This window comes from Neomonachus schauinslandi, chromosome 9 (assembly GCF_002201575.2).
Source record: "Neomonachus schauinslandi chromosome 9, ASM220157v2, whole genome shotgun sequence".
Taxonomy (NCBI): domain Eukaryota; kingdom Metazoa; phylum Chordata; class Mammalia; order Carnivora; family Phocidae; genus Neomonachus; species Neomonachus schauinslandi.
The window spans coordinates 57,175,544-57,198,531 of NC_058411.1; the positions used below are offsets into that span (position 1 = coordinate 57,175,544).

The window sequence follows — 22,988 nt, forward strand, 5'->3', positions numbered from 1 at the left end:
AGTAGGGGAGGAGGATACTTCCCATCGTTCAAAAGTATTAGGCACGGATTCACTTCTCCGCACGTCCTACCTTCCAGAAAGCGGGAGGGGAAGAATGAAGCGGGGGAAATCGGAGGGGTAGACGAACCATGAGAGACGATGGACTCTGAAAAACAAACAGGGTTCTAGAGGGGAGGGGGGTGGGAGGATGGGTTAGCCTGGTGGTGGGTATTGAGGAGGGCACATTCTGCATGGAGCACTGGGTGTTATGCACAAACAATGAATCATGGAACACTTCATCTAAAACTAATGATGTATGGATAGGGATTAACATAAGAATAAAAATAAAATAAAAAATAATAATAAAAAAAATGTATTCACTTAAAATTATGAACTACACATTAAAACTGACATTAACTGGCCAAAGAATAAAGTATGTTAAATATTCACACATACACAAAAAAAACATAGCTTAACCATATTTTAGCATTCATTATCAAAAAGACTCCATGTATAAATCATTTTCTAACATAACCATATAATCAATTTTATACTAATAAAAAAGAATATTATACCATAACAATTTTACTTAATAAAATACCAATTCATTTAATAATGCAGAACCAAAACTACTTCTAAATGTTTTCTATACATTTAGTATAACCTATTTACTCTTAATTATAAGGCACAAAACAATGCAAAGTTAATAAGTCCAAAGTAAATTCTACTATGATAATAATGCTATCAATATGAAAGACATAGTTACAAAAAATATAAATATAAATGCACTGATGCTAAATGATTACAAGCTTTTGAAAAGCTTACACTTCAAAGGTTAGGTAAAACTGTACTTTCAATGAATGACCACACTGTATTCAGATATTAAATACTTACAATATGCAAAAAAGCATTCTATTAAGTACAGGTATTAAGGGAAAAGAAACAGTTCCTATCTTAAGAAGCTTAAATCTGTGCTAAGGACAACTATAAATGACCATAGTACTTGCCATAGAACACATAAAAACAAAGTATTATGTGAATTCAAAAGAAGAAAAGATTAGATCTAATGGGATGGAGCAAAAAAATGCTCAAAGGAAAAAGTAACATCTGAAATTGTGAAATTATTTATAACAGTAAAAAAGTAGAAACAGGGGCGCCTGGGTGGCTCAGTTGTTAAGCATCTGCCTTCGGCTCAGGTCATGATCCCAGGGTCCTGGGAACAAGCCCCGCATCGGGCTCCCTGCTCAGCAGGAAGCCTGCTTCTCCCTCTCCCACTCCCCCTGCTTGTGTTCCCTCTCTCACTGTGTCTCTCTCTGTCAAATAAATAAAAAATCTTAAAAAAAAAAAAAAGTAGAAACAAAGGAAACATTTATCAAATGGGAAAGGTTTATATAAATTATAAAATATTCAGGGGCGCCTGCGTGGCTCAGTCGGTTAATCACCTGCCTTCGGTTCAGGTCATGATCCCGGAGTCCCGGGATGGAGTCCCACATCGGGCTCCCTGTTCAGCAGCGAGTCTGCTTCTCCCTCTGCCCTTTACCCTGCTTGTGCTCTCTCTCACTCACTCTCTCCCTCTCAAATAAATAAAAATCTTTAAAAAAAAGTTATAAAATATTCATAGAAAACTATCTACAATATATTAAATAAAGCAGGATATAAAACAGTTATATATAGCATGTTTTCAGTTTTCAAAACATACATGTGATTTATGTCTAAATATATTTTTTTAGGTATAGAATAAATGAAAGTGATATTGTTGATTACTTCTTTGTACATATCTTTTCTATATAGTCTGAACTTTTTATTCACTAAGTATACATTATTTTTATAAAATCTAAAAAAAAAAATCATTTTGAGGGGTGTCTGGGTGGCTCCATTGGTTAAACATCTGCCTTTGGCTCAGGGCATGATCCCAGGGTCCTGGGATGGAGCCCTAGATCTGGCTCCCTGCTCAGTGGGGAGTCTGCTTCCTCCTCTCCCTCTGTCCCTCCCCTTGCTCATATGTGCACTCTCTCTCTTCCTCTCTCTCTCAAATAAATAAATATTTTTTAAAAAATCTTCATTTTGAGACATAAAGGATATTTTTTGCATTTTCGCATTCCCCCGCAGAGGGAGTGGCAGGCAGGGGGAGAGGGAGCAGGCTCCCTGCTGAGCAGAGAGCCTGACGTGGGGCTCAAATCCAGGACCCTGGGATCATGACCTGAGCCAAAGGCAGCCGCTTAACTGAGCCACCCAGGTGCCCCCTTTTTGCATGTTTTAACATAAAGTCAATGTCATTATTTACTAAACAAGAAATGCAATATGTACAGCAACAGAAAAAGCTCAGACTTGGAATCAAAAAGGTCAGAATTTCAATCTCTACTCTTCACTCTTTGATCATGTGACCTTGGGCTGTTTCCTCATCTGTAAAATTTGAATTATAATACCTATTCTATAGTTATTATGTGGATTAAATGAGTTATATATGCAAAATGCCTTTAAGTATAGTGTCTAGAATACAAGAGACTAACATCAGTTCTTCTCACCTTTAAAAAATAATCTGTTCTTAGTATTCAGAAAGTAGTGGGGAGTGGTGAAAAAGATTAAATTCATCTCCAAGCCCAGCTTAATTCAATAACAAATCTTCACTTGAGCCCTCAACACAAAATCTGAGAAATGGGAAGAGCCCTGAAATTCAACATGTCTAATTCTCAACCTGTGCTGGAATCTCCACTCCCAGAAATATCCACATCTAAGAAATATCTCCCAAGCTTCAGTGCAACAGTGTAGTAATAGTTAACATGTACTGAGTGCTTACTATGTGTCAGGCACCTGGCTAACAGCCTTACGTGAGTTATCTTACTTACTCATCATAGTAACTCTATGAAATAGGTACTATTGATATTATCTATCTTTCCTTACAGGTAAGGAAACAACAGATGTTGTTGTTACAGGTGATGGAACCAGGATACCAACCATGACAGGCTGACTCCAGACTCCATGTGTTCATCCACTGGGCAAACTATCTCCCCTTGAAGACTCCTAGGGACAAGTCCTATAAACACCAGCTATTACAACAGTTCTACATATTAGACAGACCATTCCTACAATTAATAAAACCTATATCCTTATCATTTCCTTACACAGTCCTCCTCTGGAGCACTGACATGCCATTTCTCACTATGATCTTTTTCTTGATGTATATCAAGTAATTCAACACTGAGAATCAGATACCCAAACTGTATAACTTTTACAACTAGAAGAGGCTTTCAATATCACTTAGTTCAATCTGTTGTTTTTACAGATGAGTAAGCAGGCCCAGTAATTTTAAGTAACTTGTCCACAAGTATCAGTGGTAATCCAGGGTCCTCAAACAATTAATCCATGAACATTACATCACCTCCCCCAGAGAGAATATAAGCTCCTTGCAAAGTAAAAACAAAGAGGGAAAAACTAGATTTTGTGAATAACTGTGTTATAACAAAGGATTTAGTTCATAAAGAACTTAATTTCTCTACCAGTAAATGAAAAGAAACTGATTTTATTTAATACTAACCTAATACTAACCTAATTTGCAGTGTGAAAGTGTACCTTTTAAACTGCTCATTTCAATTAGGAAAAAGAACAACGTGACAAAGAGAATTTAAAACTCACCCAATTATCATGTGCTTTTTTCTCATGGGAAGTAATCTGAAAAAGAAATTCATTAAAATACTACTGATTTTCTTAAGTAAAAATTTTCACATCTACCACTATGATTTAGTACACAACTCATAAACTCAAAAATAACTCAAGCATCTCTGAAAAGTACATTTTTAAAGCAAATTTTCATAAACACATGATTTATTTTATTATTCTTAAAACAAAAACTGAATGAAATTTGTCTAGTAAATTTCTGTTTTATGCAATAATCAACTACAATGAGTTACCAACTAAGAGATAATTAGCCCAAGTGAATATGAGACCCCCAATGCAGATATGTTTATTTATTTATTCAATCCACATTCCCAAAGAAGCAGGAGACATGGCAATTTTAAACAAGGTCTCTTATTCCAGAACTTTGGCTCCCTATAAATGTCCCACAGACATGTGCAAAGCTTCAAGAAAAGTGTACAACTATCAAGTAACTATACTCCTATATCAAAATAGAGATAAACAATTCAAACAAATCATAATTGTTTTAATTTATACACACACACACACACACACATACCTGCCCTTGATAAGAATGAATGGTTCTCTCCAATTCTTCTTCAAGATCTTTGGCTCGCTTTCTATAAGGAACAATCATCCTACTATTAACATATACTAAGAAATGAGAGAATACACTGTATCTACTGAAAATATCAATTAAAACACCTAGAGTGCTTTGTTTAATATAAAAAATAACTCCAGAACTCTACACATTAATCAGCTTTAGAGGTTCTAAAGCAGTATATTTTTCTTGATATAATTTTAACATTAATTATGCTTTAAGAGTACTCTTACTTGGGTTTACCTAAACCAAGGGTCATGCAAGGATTTATATGGTATGTTGGTTTGTTTTTATTTTTAAGAAGCATGAACTTGGAAGACTTATTCAGATGCCTATAATCCTAACAGAATTCTAGGAAATTAACCAATTGTGTGAAATAAAATGTTACTTACTATCTTTACACTACTAGTAAGATAATTTCTTCTTTTGGACAAAACCCAAGCTTACTCTTCCTAATACAAAATGAAATATCAGAACTGTTTGGGACACTGCTAAATCTTGCCCCTTATCTTCTCTAGGTTTTCTTTTATTTCCATGGAACTAATGACAAGTGAACCAAGGAAAAAACTAGACATATAAACACTTCTTCAGACCTTTAGCTGTGGCTCACTCTTTTTGAGGCATACTTCTCAAATTCCTTAATATTGTATGCATTCTTCCCCATTTGAACCAAAGAGGAAGACCTTGAAATTAACAGCTATTCATAAATTTCTTCACATTAACATAAAATAGGATTTCCCATGTTCAAATACAACTAATGTGAGAGATTCAAAATCATACACACTGAAAGGAAAACATTTTTTCCTTCTTATATTTTCTGTGTAATTGCATAATAGCAAGATATCCAAATGAAAAATAATCAGAAAAATGTTGGGTTTATTTTTTTTGGTTGCTTTATTATTTTTTCTGATATTAGGTTTTTGGATACCCTCCCCACTTCACAAAGAAAGGAGTAAAATATGTTCAGTACCTGTAGGTCTCCAGCTCTTCAGCTGCATGACTGATCTTTTCATCTGCTTTGGAAAGTTTCTCCTCTTTCTCTAATCGGTAATTTTCCTCTACTGTTAATTTCCTTAAAACAAAAAGTGTTGCTTTTTTACAGTATGTCATAAGTTAATCAAATATATCTTTTTAATTATATGGCAACTGGTGCTTCCCATAAAACAATTTGCATAACACCACTAAAAACATCACATGCAAGAAAAAAAGTACCTGCGTAAATATTTCTGGTGTGGAACTTAATATTATAAACTGAAATTATAAACCGTCTTGTCTAATATAGTACTACTAATATAAAAGTTTTAAGAGTTTTCTATAAGACTTTATCATAAAAATAAGACCAAAGGTAAATATTAGTAAAAACTATCATGACTATATATTATTTATCAAGACTTCTCATATAAAGCTTCATTACATTTACTAGACAAGAAGTCATCAAGTAATGAACTGTATTTCAATCATTTTTAAATTGGTTGTTAAGTCATTAACATAGTAATTAAGCTTCCAGGACAGTTCACATACACCAAAACAAAACAAAACCTAACTTATAAAGAACCCAAAGTAAATAAAAGCAGTAGTAACACTCCTTCTTACTACTTCTAGTTCTCTTAGTAATAATAGCTAACTTAGTGAGCCATTAGTATGTGCAAGAAATTGTTTTTAGACTTTTACATGTATTATTATCCTATTTAATTATCATAATAGCTCTACAAGAAGAGAAAGGAAGCAAAGAGAAACTAAAGAAGTGAACCTAGGCACAGAGCTAGCAAGTAGTGACTCCATTATACTATATTACTCATTGTTTCACATGGTATCATCAGTAACACTGGTCCTTCATGAAATACTTATTGACCACCACAGGAAAAGACATTTGGAGTCCTAAATGTGAACATCTCCCCTTCTTCATGAACTTTGGGGAGGCACATGACAAACTACTGAAGAAATTCTACAGGGCAGGACTAAATGTTTTTTTTTTTTTAAAGATTTTATTTATTTATTTGAGAGAGAGCACATGAGAGGGGGGAGGGTCAGAGGGAGAAGCAGACTCCCCGCTGAGCAGGGAGCCCGATGCGGGACTCGATCCAGGGACTCCAGGATCATGACCTGAGCCGAAGGCAGTCGCTTAACCAACTGAGCCACCCAGGCGCCCAGGACTAAATGTTTTATATTCCACAAACTACATTACCAATTGCTAAGAAAGCACTTGCTAGGTCAATCGTTTCATAGGTGTTAGAAGAAAATAAAAATCATCTCTTCAGAAGAAGTATGAAAGTATAATGGGCTTGGAGATAGAAGGAGGTGTATTTTTACAGAATCTAGATTAAAAATGGCCAGAAATTCTTTGACACCTCTGCTGCTAAAAAGTAGTCTATGAACCTTCCCCTTGAATTTGGGTAGGCTCATTAATGATGGAAACTGCACTATAAAAGAAGCCTGATGATTTGACCAAAAAACAATTACATCTTACTTTACATATTTAAAGCAACTTATCAGAATAAAAAAAAAATAAAAAAAATAAAGCAACTTATCAGGGCATCTGGGTGGCTCAGTCAGTTAAGCATCATTTATGGCTCAGGACATGATCTCAGGGTTGTGAGATCGAGCCCCGCATCAGGCTCCACGCTAGGCATGGAACCTGCTTTAAGATTCCCTCCCTCTCCCTCTGCACCCTCCTGCATGCTCATGTGCGCTCTCTCTCTAAAAATAAGTAAAATAGGGGCGCCTGGGTGGCTCAGTTGGTTAAGCGACTGCCTTCGGCTCAGGTCATGATCCTGGAGTCCCGGGATCGAGTCCCACATCAGGCTCCCTGCTCGGCGGGGAGCCTGCTTCTCCCTCTGACCCTCTCCCCTCTCATGTGCTCGCTCTCTCTCACTCTCTCTCTCAAATAAATAAATAAAATCTTTGAAAAAAATAAAAATAAGTAAAATAAAAATCTGAAAAAAAAGATTCTCTCTCCCTCCCTGCCCCTCACCCTCTAAAAAAATAAAAATTAAAAATAAAATAACAATAATAAAGCAACATATCAAGCTTCTATGTTACACTATTTCACTTCTCTCCAATATTAAACCTGGAAAAGTGCTAGTAATGTAATATACCTCATGGAAAACATCAATCTAGCATCTAGAAAATGACTGAATCTAAATCATACTGGTATGCAGGCAAAAATATTAATTTAACATTTTACTAACACTATCAACTCTCTATATTCTACTCTAAAGAACAACCAGTGGCACAATTCACTGAATTTGAGTAATGAATATTTTAATTTAAATGTAAGAATGGAATATACAGTATTTTGGGAATTGAAAATATTTCAGATTAATGAATGAAATCACAATGTCAACAACATACACAGAGCTAAGATTCTACTCAGCTTCCCACCCGTGCTCTGAATATCTACAGAGAACACCTTTTCTTTTTGAAATTTTAAACATTCCACATCGAAATTCTATAATTAACCAATCAATCAAGTTCAAAAGATACACTCAAAAGTATTCCTTTTACCTCAACTAATCCCCTTTATGCCCAAATTTACTCACAATATCTTTCATCCTAACCTAAAATGAAGGGTCGTCCATTCCTGTGTTTACTGATGAAAACCATGAGCTGTCCACTCTGTAGCTCTTCCGTTTAGTCAAGTATATTTCTCTTTCATATCCTGAGCAGTCCCAAGTGGCCCAAAAGTCCATGATGAACAGCAAGTTTTGAATTTTTGAATGGACCCCAAAGAATGACTGAAGTATACAGCTTGGCAGTGACAGAGCTAAACAAATCCCCCAGCATCCTGATGGCAATGTAACGTTGGTATTTTCTACCAGTTTCCAAATACATAAAAAAGAATCTCATTCCCATTAGTTATGTTTTCTAAAGTCACCACAAATCCTAAATTAGCAAATACTGAACCAGTGTTCTTAAGGGAAGCAGAATTAGGTTTCTGTATGCTCTGGTGACAGCATTTTCATCTACCAGTCAATACATAACCCTGTTTTATGTGTGTTGGTTTAAACACACCTTATTTAACATCTATTGTTGGTTTATTAATAATGAACTCATGGCCAACAGCATTACAACTCATGTCCGAACAAAGGTTATCTTTTGACAAAAAGCACAAAAACATGGCAACTACATATAATGCAAAAAGGACACCTGTTTACAAAATAAGAGCTAAAATACAAAAGCAGACTGGGAACGTGCACACTGGGCAATTCACATTTTTTGCCGTTCTGTGCATGTCTAAGAATGACCACTACAGCTCCATGAGTACTGGTTTGGGGTTAAAAGTAAGTTTTCTCAAGTAGGTAAATTTGCAAATGCAGAAACTACAAATGATGAAGATCGACTGTAATAACTTTCATTAAAGGGGCTTGAAATTACATTAATTAAATCAAGTTATATTTTATTTCCTTTTATGATGAAAAATATGTCCTATAGTGGTATTTGAAAATCTGGAGTCTCCAGATAGGTATCTTAACAGTCTTCTGTGTTTCTATGCATTTAGGCATCAGTACACACATGCGCAGAAACTTTTACTCTAATATATAAAGGTACTAACATATTTATTCATATATTCAACAAATGTTTATTGAATAACTACCATGTGCCAGACAGAATATTAGGAACCAGAAATACAGAAGAAAAGAGAATAAAGTAATTCTCTCATGGAGTTTACATTTAATGTTGGGAAGATTAAAAAAAAAAGACATTCATCAGAGGACTATAAGAGCTATAAAGAAAAATAAGACAAGGGGATAGGGAATTGCAGGTATTATCTTAGTTAGCGTAACCAGGGAAAGATTCTTTGAAGCAACATTTGAACCTAGACCCAAATGAAATGAAGGATTTAACCTTATACAGGGGAATACCAGTTCAAGGCAGAAAGAGCAAGTGCAAAAGGCCCTGAGCATGCTAAAGATCATCGAGAAAGGCCAGTGTGCTGGAGGGTAATGAAGGAAAAAGAAAATGAATAAGCTAAAATTAGAGGCATAACCAGGAAAAAGGAAAAAAAAAAAAAAAAAAAAGAGGTAGTCGAAGGTCAGATCTTACAGAGTCTTGTAGGCCATATAAAAGCTTTGGATTAAATTCCAAGTGTTACATGAAGGCACTTGGAGTTTGCAAACAAGACAGTGACAATACCCATAATTTATGTTTTAGAAGGGTCATGCCACTGGAGACAACTGTGCAGGAAGTTAAGTGGAAAAAAACTACTCATAAGGCTACTGCAATAAACCAGGCACTAACTGATGATGGTTTAGATGAGACTCATAGTAGGGGAGGCATGAAAAATGGTCAGATTCAGAAGAAAAAGTGTTTCAAGATCAAATAACTTCCTTAAAAATGAACTGATGAAATATTACCCAATCATAAATTGAGTACTTTGAATATCACATAAGCTGAATATGCACTATTTTTAACTATTTTACTTGCCATACAGTGAAGTTATCAATGTAATTTTTATTACCTGTGAAGTGTCATTTCATTTTCTTGATACAATTCGGTCATTACTTTAAGTTTCTGCTGAAGCTTTTGATTCTCACTTTCAAATTGTATATTTTCTGACTGCAAAGATGCTTGTTCAGTCTGGAGATTTTTAATACACTCTATAGAAAATTTTTAAAAACCACAAAGGAGTAAACATTTTGAGATGCACATTAATATTTCATAAAGATTAAAATTATCAAAAATAATAAATTATTAATAAATGAAATTCTTTCCAACGGAAAATGTGTATTTTTTTCACCTAAATGCTTTTTAATATTTTAATTAAAGAACTAGATAAACTGTTACAACTTTTTTATTACTCCAAGATTTCCCAAAACCTTCAATATTCTAATTCCAGCATCTAATTTTCAGTTAGGGTGCCAAAAACCAGTAAAATTCTCATGAAGGTTATGGAGATGAGAGGTCTGAAGGGAAAGAAATATTTTAGTTCAACATTTCCTGTGGGCGCCTAAGTGGCTCTGTTGGTTAAGCTGGTTAAGCTGGTTAAGCTCCTTTCTCAGCAGGGAGCCTGCTTCTCCCTCTACCCTCCTGCCCTGCTCAGGCTAGTGCTGCTAGCAGTGCACTGTCACAAAAAAAAAATAAAATCTTTACAGAAAAAAACCATTCCCTGTGAAACTACTTCCACATGATGAACAATTCCTATTTTTATCTAGCAAAAAGTTTACAGGTTAATACTTAACTTCTAGCCATCCCTCTTTTTAAGCAAAATTGAGATATATAAGTCAGGCCAGAAATTCCAATCTTCTGATAAGAAATGGTACAAAATCATCCTAGCTTAATCCAGATCAAGATTGGAGAGAAAAATATCAGTTTTAACTTGTTTCAAATGCTAACCCACCTAAAAGAATTATCTATAAAACAAAAATTAACAATTCTAAGTAATTATGAGTGCTAGATAATTAGTGCATTGTTATTAAAAACCATTTATCTTCCAACATCATAACTCCACCTTTGACTTCCTCTAAGACTGAGGTGCCATCTCCCAAAACATGTATATAAATCATAACCACAAATCTTTTTTATTAAGTAGGCTCCACACCCAATATGGGGCTTGCATTCATGACCCTGAGGTTAAGAGTCGCATGGTCTACCGCTACCGACTAAGCCAGCCAGGCGCCCCTACCACAAATCTTAATGAAAGGCAAAACTTATTGGGCGCCTGGGTGTCTCAGTCGTTAAGCGTCTGCCTTCGGCTCAGGTCATGATCCCAGTGTCCTGGGATCGAGTCCCACATCGGGCTCCCTCCTTGGGGGGAAGCCTGCTTCTCCCTCTCCCCCTCCCGCTGCTTGTGTTCCTGCTCTCGCTATCTCTGTCTCTGTCAAATAAATAAATAAAATCTTTAGAAAAAAAAAAAAGAAAGGCAAAACTTATTCTGTGTAGAGGGCAGTTTCAAAAATCACAAAATCATACTAACAAGCATTAAAATTTTAGTAATCATATGTAATGGCATTCTAATTACTCTTAAGGCATATAATTATTCATCTATCAATTAATCATATATATCAAAAGGAAAGTTTAAAGTAAATATGCTAACATTAAATGATTTTAATGTGCATACCTGTCTTTCCACAGAAATTTTTAAATCTACATCAGAAGAAATCTGTTGACCTAGGCTTTAAACCAATGCCAAGAACAGTCATTTAACAGACATTAATGCTGGATATCATCTCTGGTAAAACTGGATCATATGGATGATCTTTTAAAAGTTAACAGTTTTAATTTGCTACTTTTTAACATCTAAAACCGTATCACACATATAACACTGAAATTCAAAGATAAGTATGGTTTTACATGTTTTTTTAATAACTTCATTATTTTTATTTCATATGAATATGGAGGAAACTGATAATCAGGCTTTACCACCAACAAAAAACGCAGTACTAATTTTTCACAAATCAGAAACAAAAGTAAAAGTTATAAAAACAATCGAACTGGGCTTTTGCATAATTGATTCAGTTAACAGTACCATTCTGGATAAGGAGATATAACCTACCTGTAAGCTCTTCTTTTGTCTTATCTACTTCAGATAATTGAATGTAAATTTGGTTTCTTTCTCCTTCCAGGGTTTTTAAAGAAGCATTTAACTTCAGAGAATGGAAGAAGGAAAAAAGCAACATTAATCAGTTATACCAAAAAAGGAAAAACAAAAAATCTCAATATACTATCCCAACCTTTGGAAGTTCTTTTATCACTCTGATGAAATTATCACCTAGAATGCATTAATCAACAATGCAGCTTCCATCTTGAAAAGTTAAGTCATCAGTAGTTGTAAATATCAGAACAAAGAGAGAAGATCAAGGACTGATCCTTAAAAAGTGGGTATTTTCATTCTATTTACTTTCAACACAGAAGTTTTAATCAAAGCAAGCTTCAAAGTACATTACTAAGACTTCACATAGTTCAGTAAAGATCAAGATAACCACTACTACAATGGAAAAGAGAAGGGATAAAGTAGAAGAAATTGAACCCAGCATTTACTTCTCAATTTAGGATATGGGGCAACAGGAATAGGAAAATACTGAGACCAGAGGAAGAAGAATGTTCAAAGTCAGAAATATGAGAGAAAATACACTAAATATTTTTAATATATTCCTTATCCAAAAACATTAGTCCAGACCTTAAAAATTTGTATTCTGGTAAATTCTAAAAATTAACAATATGAATTTCTAAAGTTATTATAAAAAAGAAAAAAGCAATTGATAAAGAAAATGCTGATCACTTCTGAAAATCTGCATCGCTTCTATGGTGGCAACTATAAAACGGACTTTTAAAATAATTACTAAGGACCTACGGGTTTAATCCAAGTTCTATTTCCTTCTCTATATTCTTTATATTTATGTAGTAATGCAAACCTTAGCAGCATGAATCAGCTTCTTCAAAGCTCCTTTTGGTTGATTATCTATGTAAAAAAAAGAAGAAAAAAAAACAATAAATTGGGAAAACAGTGCCACGCCACAACAGACATCCAAATGATTTTTTTAGTTCAGGCAACTAGAGCCTTATAATCCCTCTTCTTGCTTTAATAAAGAATTTGATATAAGGCAGGATGGCCTTGGACATGCTCCCAAGAAGCTAAACAATAAAGTACTGGAAGTACCATAATTTCATTTAACAAGGTTCTTCACTACTCACTCCCAGAACAAATTTATAATAAGAATCTGGTATTCACCTAAATACAGTCCACAGTCTCGACTATTCTTGGAATCTTTCAGCATACAAAATGTAAGTGGAATCATACTCCAAACTTAAATAACATTAAACAAGCACACATTCTCTCATTACAAAAGGAATTGCTTCTTGTAAGATAAAGCAGAAGTGAAAAAGTACAAACAGAACACATGTGTTCACTTTAGGAATGCAGTTTTCTTCAGTGCACTAATGCTATCACCAAAGACATTTACAAAAAAAATCGTATCTTCTGCTCCTTAATAAATTTGCTAATTATGCAGGGAGTAGAAGGAGAAAAAAGAGACAAGACACAAAGTCAGAAGAGCTGGGGAAAACTAATAAAAGATACACAAAACACTTCTGTACTCTTTTTGCAACTTCCAATGAATCTACAACTATGTCAACAAAAAATTCTTTTTTCAAGTCAAAGGAACTGGTCTGAAAATACAGTGAGCGGCTATATTGAACCTAACTCCTGCCTGAGTTTCCGGACTGCAACCAGCAGTGGTAATAACAATTTGGGATGGACAGGATTAAAGTACTGAGCCATCTAATTTAAACAAACAAACAAAAACAGTATGCTAAGGTATTCATCTATATAACACTCATTTTTTAAACTACCCACCCATCCATCTGATTAGCTGACAGGGAAAAACAGGCATTGAAATTATTATGGTGCAATGTGAAAACTGCTGTAACAAAGATGGACAATATATAAAAAGAACAGGGAGGAAAGAAGCTGTAAATCTGTCTGAGGAGTTGGGAGAAAGATTTACTGAAAAGGCAGTATTCCAACTGAAGCTTAACAGTAAGGGATGGTGAGAGAGGGACAGAGTATTAGAGACAGATGAAGAAGATGTGCCAAAGAAGAACTGCATAAAGAACACGGTGCACACAGGGGTGCCTCGGTGGCTCAGATGGTTAAGCATCTGCCTTCGGCTCAGGTCATGATCCCAGGGTCCTGGGATGGAGCCCCGCATCGGGCTCCCTGCTCAGCGGGGAGCCTGCTTCTCCCTCTCCCTCTCCTGTTCCCCCTGCTTGTGCTCTCTCGCTCTCCCTGTCAAATAAATAAAATCTTAAAAAAAAAAAGAAAAAAGAACATGGTGCACACAAAAAACAAATAATCCAATCAAGAAATGGGCAGAAGATATAAACAGGTATTTCTCCAAAGAAAACACACAAATGGCCAACAGACACATGAAAACATGCTCAACATCACTTAGCATCAGGGAAATACAAATCAAAACCACAATGAGATACCACCTCACACCAGTCAGAATGGCTAAATTTAACAAGTCAGGAAACCAAGGATGAGGAGAAAGGGGAACCCTCCTACACTGTTGGTGGGAATGCAAGCTAGTACAGCCACTCTGGAAAACAGTATGGAGGTTCCTCAAAAAGTTGAAAACAGAGCTACCCTACGACCCAGCAATTGCACTACTGGGTATTTACCCCAAAGATACAAATGTGATCTGAAGGGGTACCGACACCCCAATGTTTATAGCAGCAATGTCCACAATAGCCAAACTATGGAAAGAACCCAGATGTCCATCAAAGATGAATGAATAAAGAAGATGTGGTGTGTGTATATATTGTATATATACACAATGGAATACTACTCAGACATAAAAAAAAATGAAATCCTGCCATTTGCAACAACATGGATGAAACTAGAGGGTATTATGCTAAGCAAAATAAGTCAATCAGAGAAAAACAATTATCATATGATCTCACTGATACGTGGAATTTAAGAAACAAAACAGAGGATCATAGGGGAAGAGAGTATAAAATAAAATAAGACAAAACCAGAGAGGGAAACAAAGAGACTCTTAATCACAGGAAACAAACTGAGAGTTGCTGGAGGGGAGGGAGGTGGAGAATGGTGTAACTGGGTGATGGACATTAAGGAGGGCACATGATGTGATGAGCACTAGGTATTATATAAGACTGATGAATCACTGACCTCTACCTCTGAAACTAATAATACATTATATGTTAATTAACTGAATTTAAATTTAAAAAAAAAAAACTTGAAAGCCAAAAAAAAAAAAAAAAGACCATGGTGCACATAGGGAACTAAAAGAAAATACAACAGGCTCATCATTTTTAGCAAAAGAGGATGAATCATGACTTAATAATACCCAACTGCGTACCATTTTCTGATTCACTCATTTCCAACTCCAAGTTATCATCATTTGTTATGTCTTCTCCCAGCACAGCAGCCCAATCTTTCATCTCTATCAAGCGTTCAGTAAGAGACTTGACATTTAGCAAAAAAGGGAAAAAAGAGAAAGAGGGTAATGCCTTTTGCTAATTGATTTACAACTTCTGAATGTGCAGTCACAGTTTAAAAATCAATCTACCTAGATAACAGTATATGAGCTCTTATTCACCAGCTGATACTAAGATATGTAAATACTCTGAAAAGCTGTAACATTTATTGACTATTAAACTCTACAAGTTAAAAACCAAACCTGTTTATTCCTAAATCAAATACAATACTTGATAAAGGCCCATTTTTGCTAAATACATCACATGACTATAAAGTAACAAAACATTTTCTTATAGGACATTCTTCACATGCCACAAATAAGAGTGGCCATTAACATGAGAGTAAATTTTGTGTGAGGTCAAACAAATCCGCAAGTGAGACACATGATATATAAAAAGATCACAGATTTTACAGATCTGATTTTTTTCTAAAATAAATGATTAGGTGAGGAGTTCAATTGAGATAAAGAAAAAAAATTATAGAACAGAATCTGAATTGGTACATTACAGGTTTTCCAACAGTACTTTTTGAATTTTCTGGAATAAAGAAAGATTTTCTAGCACTATAGGTAATAAAATGACTGTGCCATGCATTTCTGTGGAAGGACCCACCTAAAAACCCATTCTGCTCTATAATTTCTACCCTTCAATCTCTTCCCTCTTGAGAATTCCAGGCATAAATAACATGGCTTACAGCTTTGACTGAGCTTGAGATTAGCATCTCATTCTTGTTCTGTTTAGGAAGAATCCCAAGTTCTTAGTAGGATAAGATTAGGGAAAAAAATAAAGCAATATCCCAAATTATGAATACAACTCCTAAAGCTGGAATCTTAAAAACATTCTTAGTGGGGGGTGGGGGGATACATAATAACATAACATAATAAAATAAAATTTTAAAAAAAACATTCTTAGTAACAACGTAAAGAGCATAAATATATAGGTTTCAAGATGGCAACCTCCACTTCACTGCGTAGATTACAGAATATTAGTTTTACATCTTATTACTTGATACTCACACCTGAGTATCTGTTTGCAGCTTGAAAGCATAAGATTTAAAAGAACAGGAAAGAAAAAGGGTAGAATGAGGCAAATAAGGAGTAGGAAAAAATGAACAAATCCTACAATAATATCAATTATTATATTCCTATTAGAGTCAAGTTTCAATTAGACTTATATTTTGAAAAGTATTCATCTCCATGAAAGTACATACACCAGCTAATCTAGGTATTACAGACATCTAGCCAATACATATAACTTCATCTGTCCAATTTCTAAAATTCTTTCCAACATCTTATCAATAGAAACAGATGGCAGTCTAAAGACAAAGGTAAAATCCACTATTCTTTTTCTTTCTTCATTAAATACCTAGGGTAAAATACAGAGCAAAGGAGAAAAAGGACACACAGAATAATGATTTATATAGATCATATATATTAATAATATATAATATCAATAATATACATTAATATATTATATAATATATATCAATAATATACATTAATATATTGTATATTATATAATATATAATTAGTATACACTATTACATAATATATACATTACAAATCTGTGAGTCTTCAAGGAGCATTTGGGAGCAAGAATGACAATACTGGTACAAATTAAAATGAATGCCAAAGAAGTACACATGCTCAAATTTGACCAAATAATTATAAAAATAAAAGTTACTAAGACAAAAATTTTCAAATTTCAGAATTAGTACAAAATTCCAGCTGACTCAGTCACTAAAACCAGGGGGGCCACTTACCTTGATCTGATTTTCTTTATCACACAGAACTTGTTCTGCATATACTTTGGAGTCTTCAAATGTTATTTTCTGTTTATTAAGTTGACTCACTTGTTCTTTCCATTCTTCAGCATCTTGTAAAAGCTAAAATTCAAACCCCACCAAAACAAAAAAGCAACTCATTATTTTTCATACTTATGTGTAAAGGAATTTATTTATATATTTAGATGTATCATTAATAGATATTATACAACACAATGTGTTGCTAAGAAGTAAAGGGGAGAGGGATGAAGGAGGGAAAGAAGGGAATGAAGGGCAGGCTCCTGTTTTCAAAGAATTTTCAAGAAGGATAATGTAAAATAAGAGACACTTAAAACTTAAACACTGTTCAACTGATTTACATAATAAACTTAGAGCAAATAAAAAGCTTTTTGAGACATATATATATGTTAGATTTGGTCATTTCTTACCATCCCTTAAGTCCTATATTTTTTTTAAATCATGTGCTGTTTTGTAGTTAACTAAACTTCCAGAGATACCACTAAACTGGAATAGATCAAATTCTGCATAAACAGTCTTTAATGTATATACTTTTATAGGAAATACTTTTTGAACATGATGCAAAAGGTAAGGATTGTTATAAAACAGACTTGATTACATAACACTTAAAAGCTTCACAATAAAAAAATAACACAAAATCTAAAAACAAACAAGTAACTAGAAAGGAATTCTTACACATATTCGACAAGATTAATAACCTTAACATGCAAAAATCTCTTAGAAGTCAATAAGAAAAACAGGAAAAAAATGAATGAGCAACCAATTCACAAAAGAAATGGGGCATATAAATATGAAAGAAAAGTCCAAATTTATTAAATCTTTAAAACTCAATTCTATCGAACAGTAATTATTGGATTTCTCTGCAAAACTAAGGCTTCATAAGCATATTTCCTAGCACAAGAAAACTAAACTTTTTCTACACGTGTATAACAGAATTTTTTTTTTTTAAGATTTTATTTATTTATTCATGAGAGATAGAGAGAGAGAGGCAGAGGGAGAAGCAGGCTCCCCGCGGAGCAGGGAGCCCGATGCGGGACTCGATCCCAGGACCCCGGGATCATGACCTGAGCTGAAGGCAGACGCTTAACCGACTGAGCCACCCAGGCATCCCAACATGTATAACAGAATTAAGAGGACACCAAAAGATTAAAAACAAATGAGGATTGAAGACAAAAATCTGAATTTTGTGATTAGATGGACTCTAGAGAGTTACTAAAGAAACTGAATACCCAGGGGCACCTGGGTGGCTCAGGAGGTTAGGCATCTGCCTTCAGCTAGGATCATAATCCCAGAGTCCTGGGATGGAACCCCACATAAGGCTGCCTGCTCAGCAGGGAGTCTGCTTCTCCCTCTCCATCTGCCCCCCTACCCCCACTCGTGCTCGCTTTCTCTCACTCTCTCAAATAAATAAATAAAAATCTAAAAAAAAAAAAAAAAAAAAGGAAGAAGAAGAAATTACATACCCAGCAGTCTTAAGAAATCAGGGAAGGAGTGAATTAGAACATGGCATCAGTGAATATAGAGTAGTTGATTTCAAGAACTTTAGTTATTAAAAAGGAGTTAGAGGAAAGCAGGTGTAAAGAGTAAGACAATCGGAGGGGCGCCTGGGCGGCAGAGCTGGTTGAGCGTATGACTCTTGATTTTGGCTCAGGTCATGAACTCAGGGTTGCACACCAAGGCCCGTGTCAGGTTCCATGCTCAGCATGGAGTCTGCTTAAGTTTCTCTCTCCCTCTCCCTCTGCCACTCCCCACCCCTCTCTCTCAAATAAATAATCTTAAAATAAAAAAAAAAGAGGAAGACAATCTAGGTGAAATTTTTTCAAGATAGAAAAGGCCAGTTTTTATTTCAACAGAGCAATTTAACACAAGGTTTACCACCACTTTCTCCTGCAATCTATTAAGATGAGAGTAAATCTACTAAGAGACTTCGGAAAAGGAAAAAAAGCAGCAGCATAAACCCACAAGAAAAAAGAAAATAGGCGATAAGGAAAAAGGTAATTCTAGATGTGGAAAGTAGAGGGGCACCTGGGTGGCACAGTCAGTTGAGCATCTGACTCTTGATTTCGGCTCAGGTCCTGATCTCAGGGCCTTGAGACTGAGTCCCATGTCAGGCTCCGCACTGGGCGTCCTGCTTAAGATTCTCTCCCTCTCCCTTCTCACTCTCCCTCCTGCCAACTCACTCTCTCTGGGGGGGGGGAGAAAAGTAGAAAGAGAAAGAAGTATAGTAAAAGATATAGCAGACCATCAAAGCTGAAATTTACTCAGAAGATGGGAAAGTCCAAATGCAGGTTGATTTCATACAATCCAAAATGCTCATAATTTGGAGGCACTAACACTAGGGGTGGAAGTGGGATTGAAAAGAGGAGGACTGCCTGAAAGTACATATAAAAAAAGTTAGAAAGTCCCTCATGTTCTCCCTGCACATACATATACATACATTCTTGCTCTCCATCCATCCCCCCCCCCCCCCCTCATCTTTCACATGCATGCACACATGCACACACACATATTTACACACATATACACATCTGGCAAAAGCCCAGAAAGTTATTCTCTGGAGAAGTGGAAAATGAAACTCTGGGATACCTGGCCCAGGTGAAAGTGTGAGTAAAATATTGAAAACATAAAGGTATTAAGTGAAAGATGACTTACTGAATAGTGACAAACCAACAAGCCTTACCTCTCTGTTTATCTCACTGTTGGCAAATGGGCTTCTACCTTTCAAATAGAAACTGAGGAGGTATCATCCCTGTAGAAAATGATCTTCAGATACCAACAATTGGGGATCATCCAATGAAACATCCTAGGCAGATTACCCTACAGAAGAACCTCCCAATAACACACACAGAGCTTCCAATTAGACATGGAGAGTTTCACTATTAAATGAACAGACTGTGGGCACCTGGGTTGCTCAGTTGGTTGAGCGTCTGCTCGGGTCATGATCCCAGGGTCCTGGGACTGAGTCAGCGTCGGGCTCCCTGCTCAGCGGGGAGCTGCTTTTCCCTCTCCTCCCTGCTCGTGCTCTCACTCACTATCTCTCTCTCTCAAATAAATAAAATCTTTTAAAAAAATAAATAAATAAGCAGATTGCAGTGAATCACCTAATATCTGCTTTAAAAAGAAGCTCTTAAATAAAAGACATAGACCAAAACAGAAAATAGAGGAAACAAGACGACTCAGGGAACTGAAACAAACACTTCAAAAAGAAAAAAGAAAAAATATCCTCAGCAAGATAAGAACATGGCATCCATATATAAAGAAGAGGCATACGCAAAACAAAACAAAAATACTTAAAATTGAAAAATATAGAAGAATAAGTCAACAAAACTTCCATATAAACAAGGAAATCAAAGAGGACATCTTCAAATAATTACTGTATAATCATATAAAAATCCCCAAAAAAGCGTGTAGCAATATCACAGAACTGAATCAAGAGCAAGAGTTTCCAGACTAAGAGTTCCAGACATTCCAACAAATGTATGAAAAAAGACCCTGCATCATCATGACATTTTGAAAAACTAGAAACAATGAAAGATATTAAAAGGTTCCAGGGAGGAAAAGAGCAGATCACAAAAACAGATCCAATAATCCAAGTAGCATTTGACTTTTCAAAAGCAATACTGGAAAACGAACACCACGGATCAATAATGTCAAAATTTCAAGAAAAAAAAAAATTTAAGCCCAGAAGATATCCAACCAAAATGTCGGTAACTTTGAGAGAAGACATTCTCAAGAAGATGCAAATTTTTTTAAAAGTTAGCTTGTATACCTTTTTCTCAAGAAGCTAATCAAAAGAATTAACCACAAAAGAGCAAGTCTTAGATACAGGAAATAGAAGATCCAACACAGGAGAAAGACAAGGGGAAAGATGGGACTGAAGTGAAATCTCAGGACAACAGAAGCATTAACAGACCCAGAGAATAACTTCCTATCAAATCAGGAGGATGGAAGACCCCAGGAAGGATTGCTTAAAAAAAAAAAAAAAAAAATCAGTCGATTATCAAAGCATTTGAATGTATAAATAAGATATTTAAATCTCCAGAAAACAGCATTTGAATGCATAAATAAGATATTCAGCATCTCCAGAAGACAGACATATAGACAGGTATATAGGAAACAAAACAATTACTAACCCTAGAGCAAAGAAAATGTTGGGTAAAACAGAACATGTAGTCAGAGCACATCGTGTGGCTCAGCTGTAACATTTAAAGAACTGTAAATAATGTAATCAATGAAAAATTTTCCCATGGAAAAATTTTAACTATACTGGGAGAACAGTGGGACAGAAAACATATTTGGGTGTCTGAGAGTGCCTAATATATATGAAGAAGGAAGAGGGTAAAAGCTAAATCCTCGTTTGATCTACCATCAGAACTGTTTCTATCTTTAGGCCCCAGACCCATAGCTTCAAGATAATTCTCATGTGTATTCTCTGCCCTCCTTCAGTCTGGCTTTGACGAGTTGGTACTAAATGCTATGTGCTGTGATTACTAAAATTTGCCCTGGATTACTCTAACTACTGAAGAAACAAGGTGCCAGGAGTATACACTTTGCACCCTATACAAAAAAGACACCAAAGGATATATGGGAGATTGTCCTGCTCTCCTGTTTTCCAGGAAAAGCCTAACCTTGCCCCTAGCATGGGTCAGTCTTGAGTATGCCCAGAACATTTATAATTACATATTCACAGTTTAAAAGTCCCTATAGAGTACAAACCTGTTTCTGGCTTTCCTGAAGTTGGGAATTTTCACTCAAAGCATCTTTTATAGCTATCTTAAGTCGTTCTTCATTCATTTGAAATATTTTAAAGGTTGTTTTGGCCTAAGTAAAACACAACATATCAAGCTTATAAGAATTAATTTAATACAATAGCTCTTTTTTATACATACTCCCTAAAACATGGAATTAAAGTCAAAAACATGCAATATTAATAGGAAAGGCAGCGTAGGGATAGCAGAAAAAAGGCTAGTCTAGAATCAGGGTCCAGTCATGGCTCTGCCATGAACTTGCCATATGGCCTTGGATAAAGGATTTAACCACTTGTAATCTTTTATGTACTATGTAGCAAATTTTGTTAACTTTTTATTACCTGCCTCTCTTACTAGAATTTAAACTAGATGAGAACTTTCCTATTTTGTCTACTAATGTTAAGTTCCAAGCACTTTCAACAATGACCAGTACATAGGAAGAACTCAATAAATACCTGTCCAACAAAAAAAATGAACCTTCCTGAAGTACCTTCTACAAAGGAACTATATCTAAGACCCCAGTATCTCAAATTCTAGTATTATATCTTCTTCTTTAAACATAAAACAGTAAAATTAAAATGATTTTCAAAAGCAACGGACCTTCTAGGCTAATTCAACTTACTTCAGCCACTTGTGATTTAAGAGATTTTGATTCATCTTCTAGGGACTGTATCCTTTTTGAAATATCCACCATCTGGAAAGACAGCATCAATCAATAAATGAGTATTTATTTACTAAATTTCTCCAGCTTCCAAGACACCACATAGCTTAGATATATTGTTAACCTAATACATCTACTCAAAAAAAAATGAGGATTCTAAGAAAACTTGTCAGCCATAAAAGAGATTTTATATGAATGTTAGGCAATAATATTTCATCTCATCTTTAATATTTCATAACATTTAAGTTATATAGGCTCAAGATAACTCCACTGATATCATATCTTACTAAATAATCACACACATCTAGATCTTCCTTACAATAGATTTTAAAATAAATGCCAAAGCAAAGTTAAAATGTTCTCAAAATACCTTTGAGTAATTAAAAAAAATCCACCATGTATGTGATTATTCAACTTTATTTATGTGAGCCACTTTATAGTACATATAGAAAATATAAGGATGTGCAAGAAACTTAACATGGTAATGGTAACCTCTAACATGTAAAAAAAAAAGCTAGTGGATCTCAAAAATTTTACTCTGTACTTAACAGCCTTCTGTATTTTGGGGATTCTTTTTAGAATGCATATAATACTTTAACTGATACCAATATATATATATATTTTTTT

At 35.0% G+C, this 22,988-nt stretch overlaps 1 protein-coding gene across 12 annotated transcripts in view; it reads right to left on the reverse strand.

The window, feature by feature from the left end:
• Window positions 1-22,988, reverse strand: part of MIA2 (MIA SH3 domain ER export factor 2) — a 97,591-nt gene that overhangs the window by 27,529 nt on the left and 47,074 nt on the right. For all 12 annotated transcript variants that reach the window (XM_021701537.1, XM_044918248.1, XM_044918243.1 and 9 more), the window contains 10 exons: window positions 22,323-22,394; window positions 21,669-21,773; window positions 16,914-17,036; window positions 15,022-15,139; window positions 12,565-12,611; window positions 11,706-11,796; window positions 9,672-9,810; window positions 5,184-5,285; window positions 4,172-4,232; window positions 3,613-3,648 (listed from right to left, as the gene is read on the reverse strand). In XM_021701537.1, the coding sequence (XP_021557212.1) occupies window positions 3,613-3,648; window positions 4,172-4,232; window positions 5,184-5,285; window positions 9,672-9,810; window positions 11,706-11,796; window positions 12,565-12,611; window positions 15,022-15,139; window positions 16,914-17,036; window positions 21,669-21,773; window positions 22,323-22,394 (894 nt within the window). The remainder of the gene's footprint in view (window positions 1-3,612; window positions 3,649-4,171; window positions 4,233-5,183; window positions 5,286-9,671; window positions 9,811-11,705; window positions 11,797-12,564; window positions 12,612-15,021; window positions 15,140-16,913; window positions 17,037-21,668; window positions 21,774-22,322; window positions 22,395-22,988) is intronic.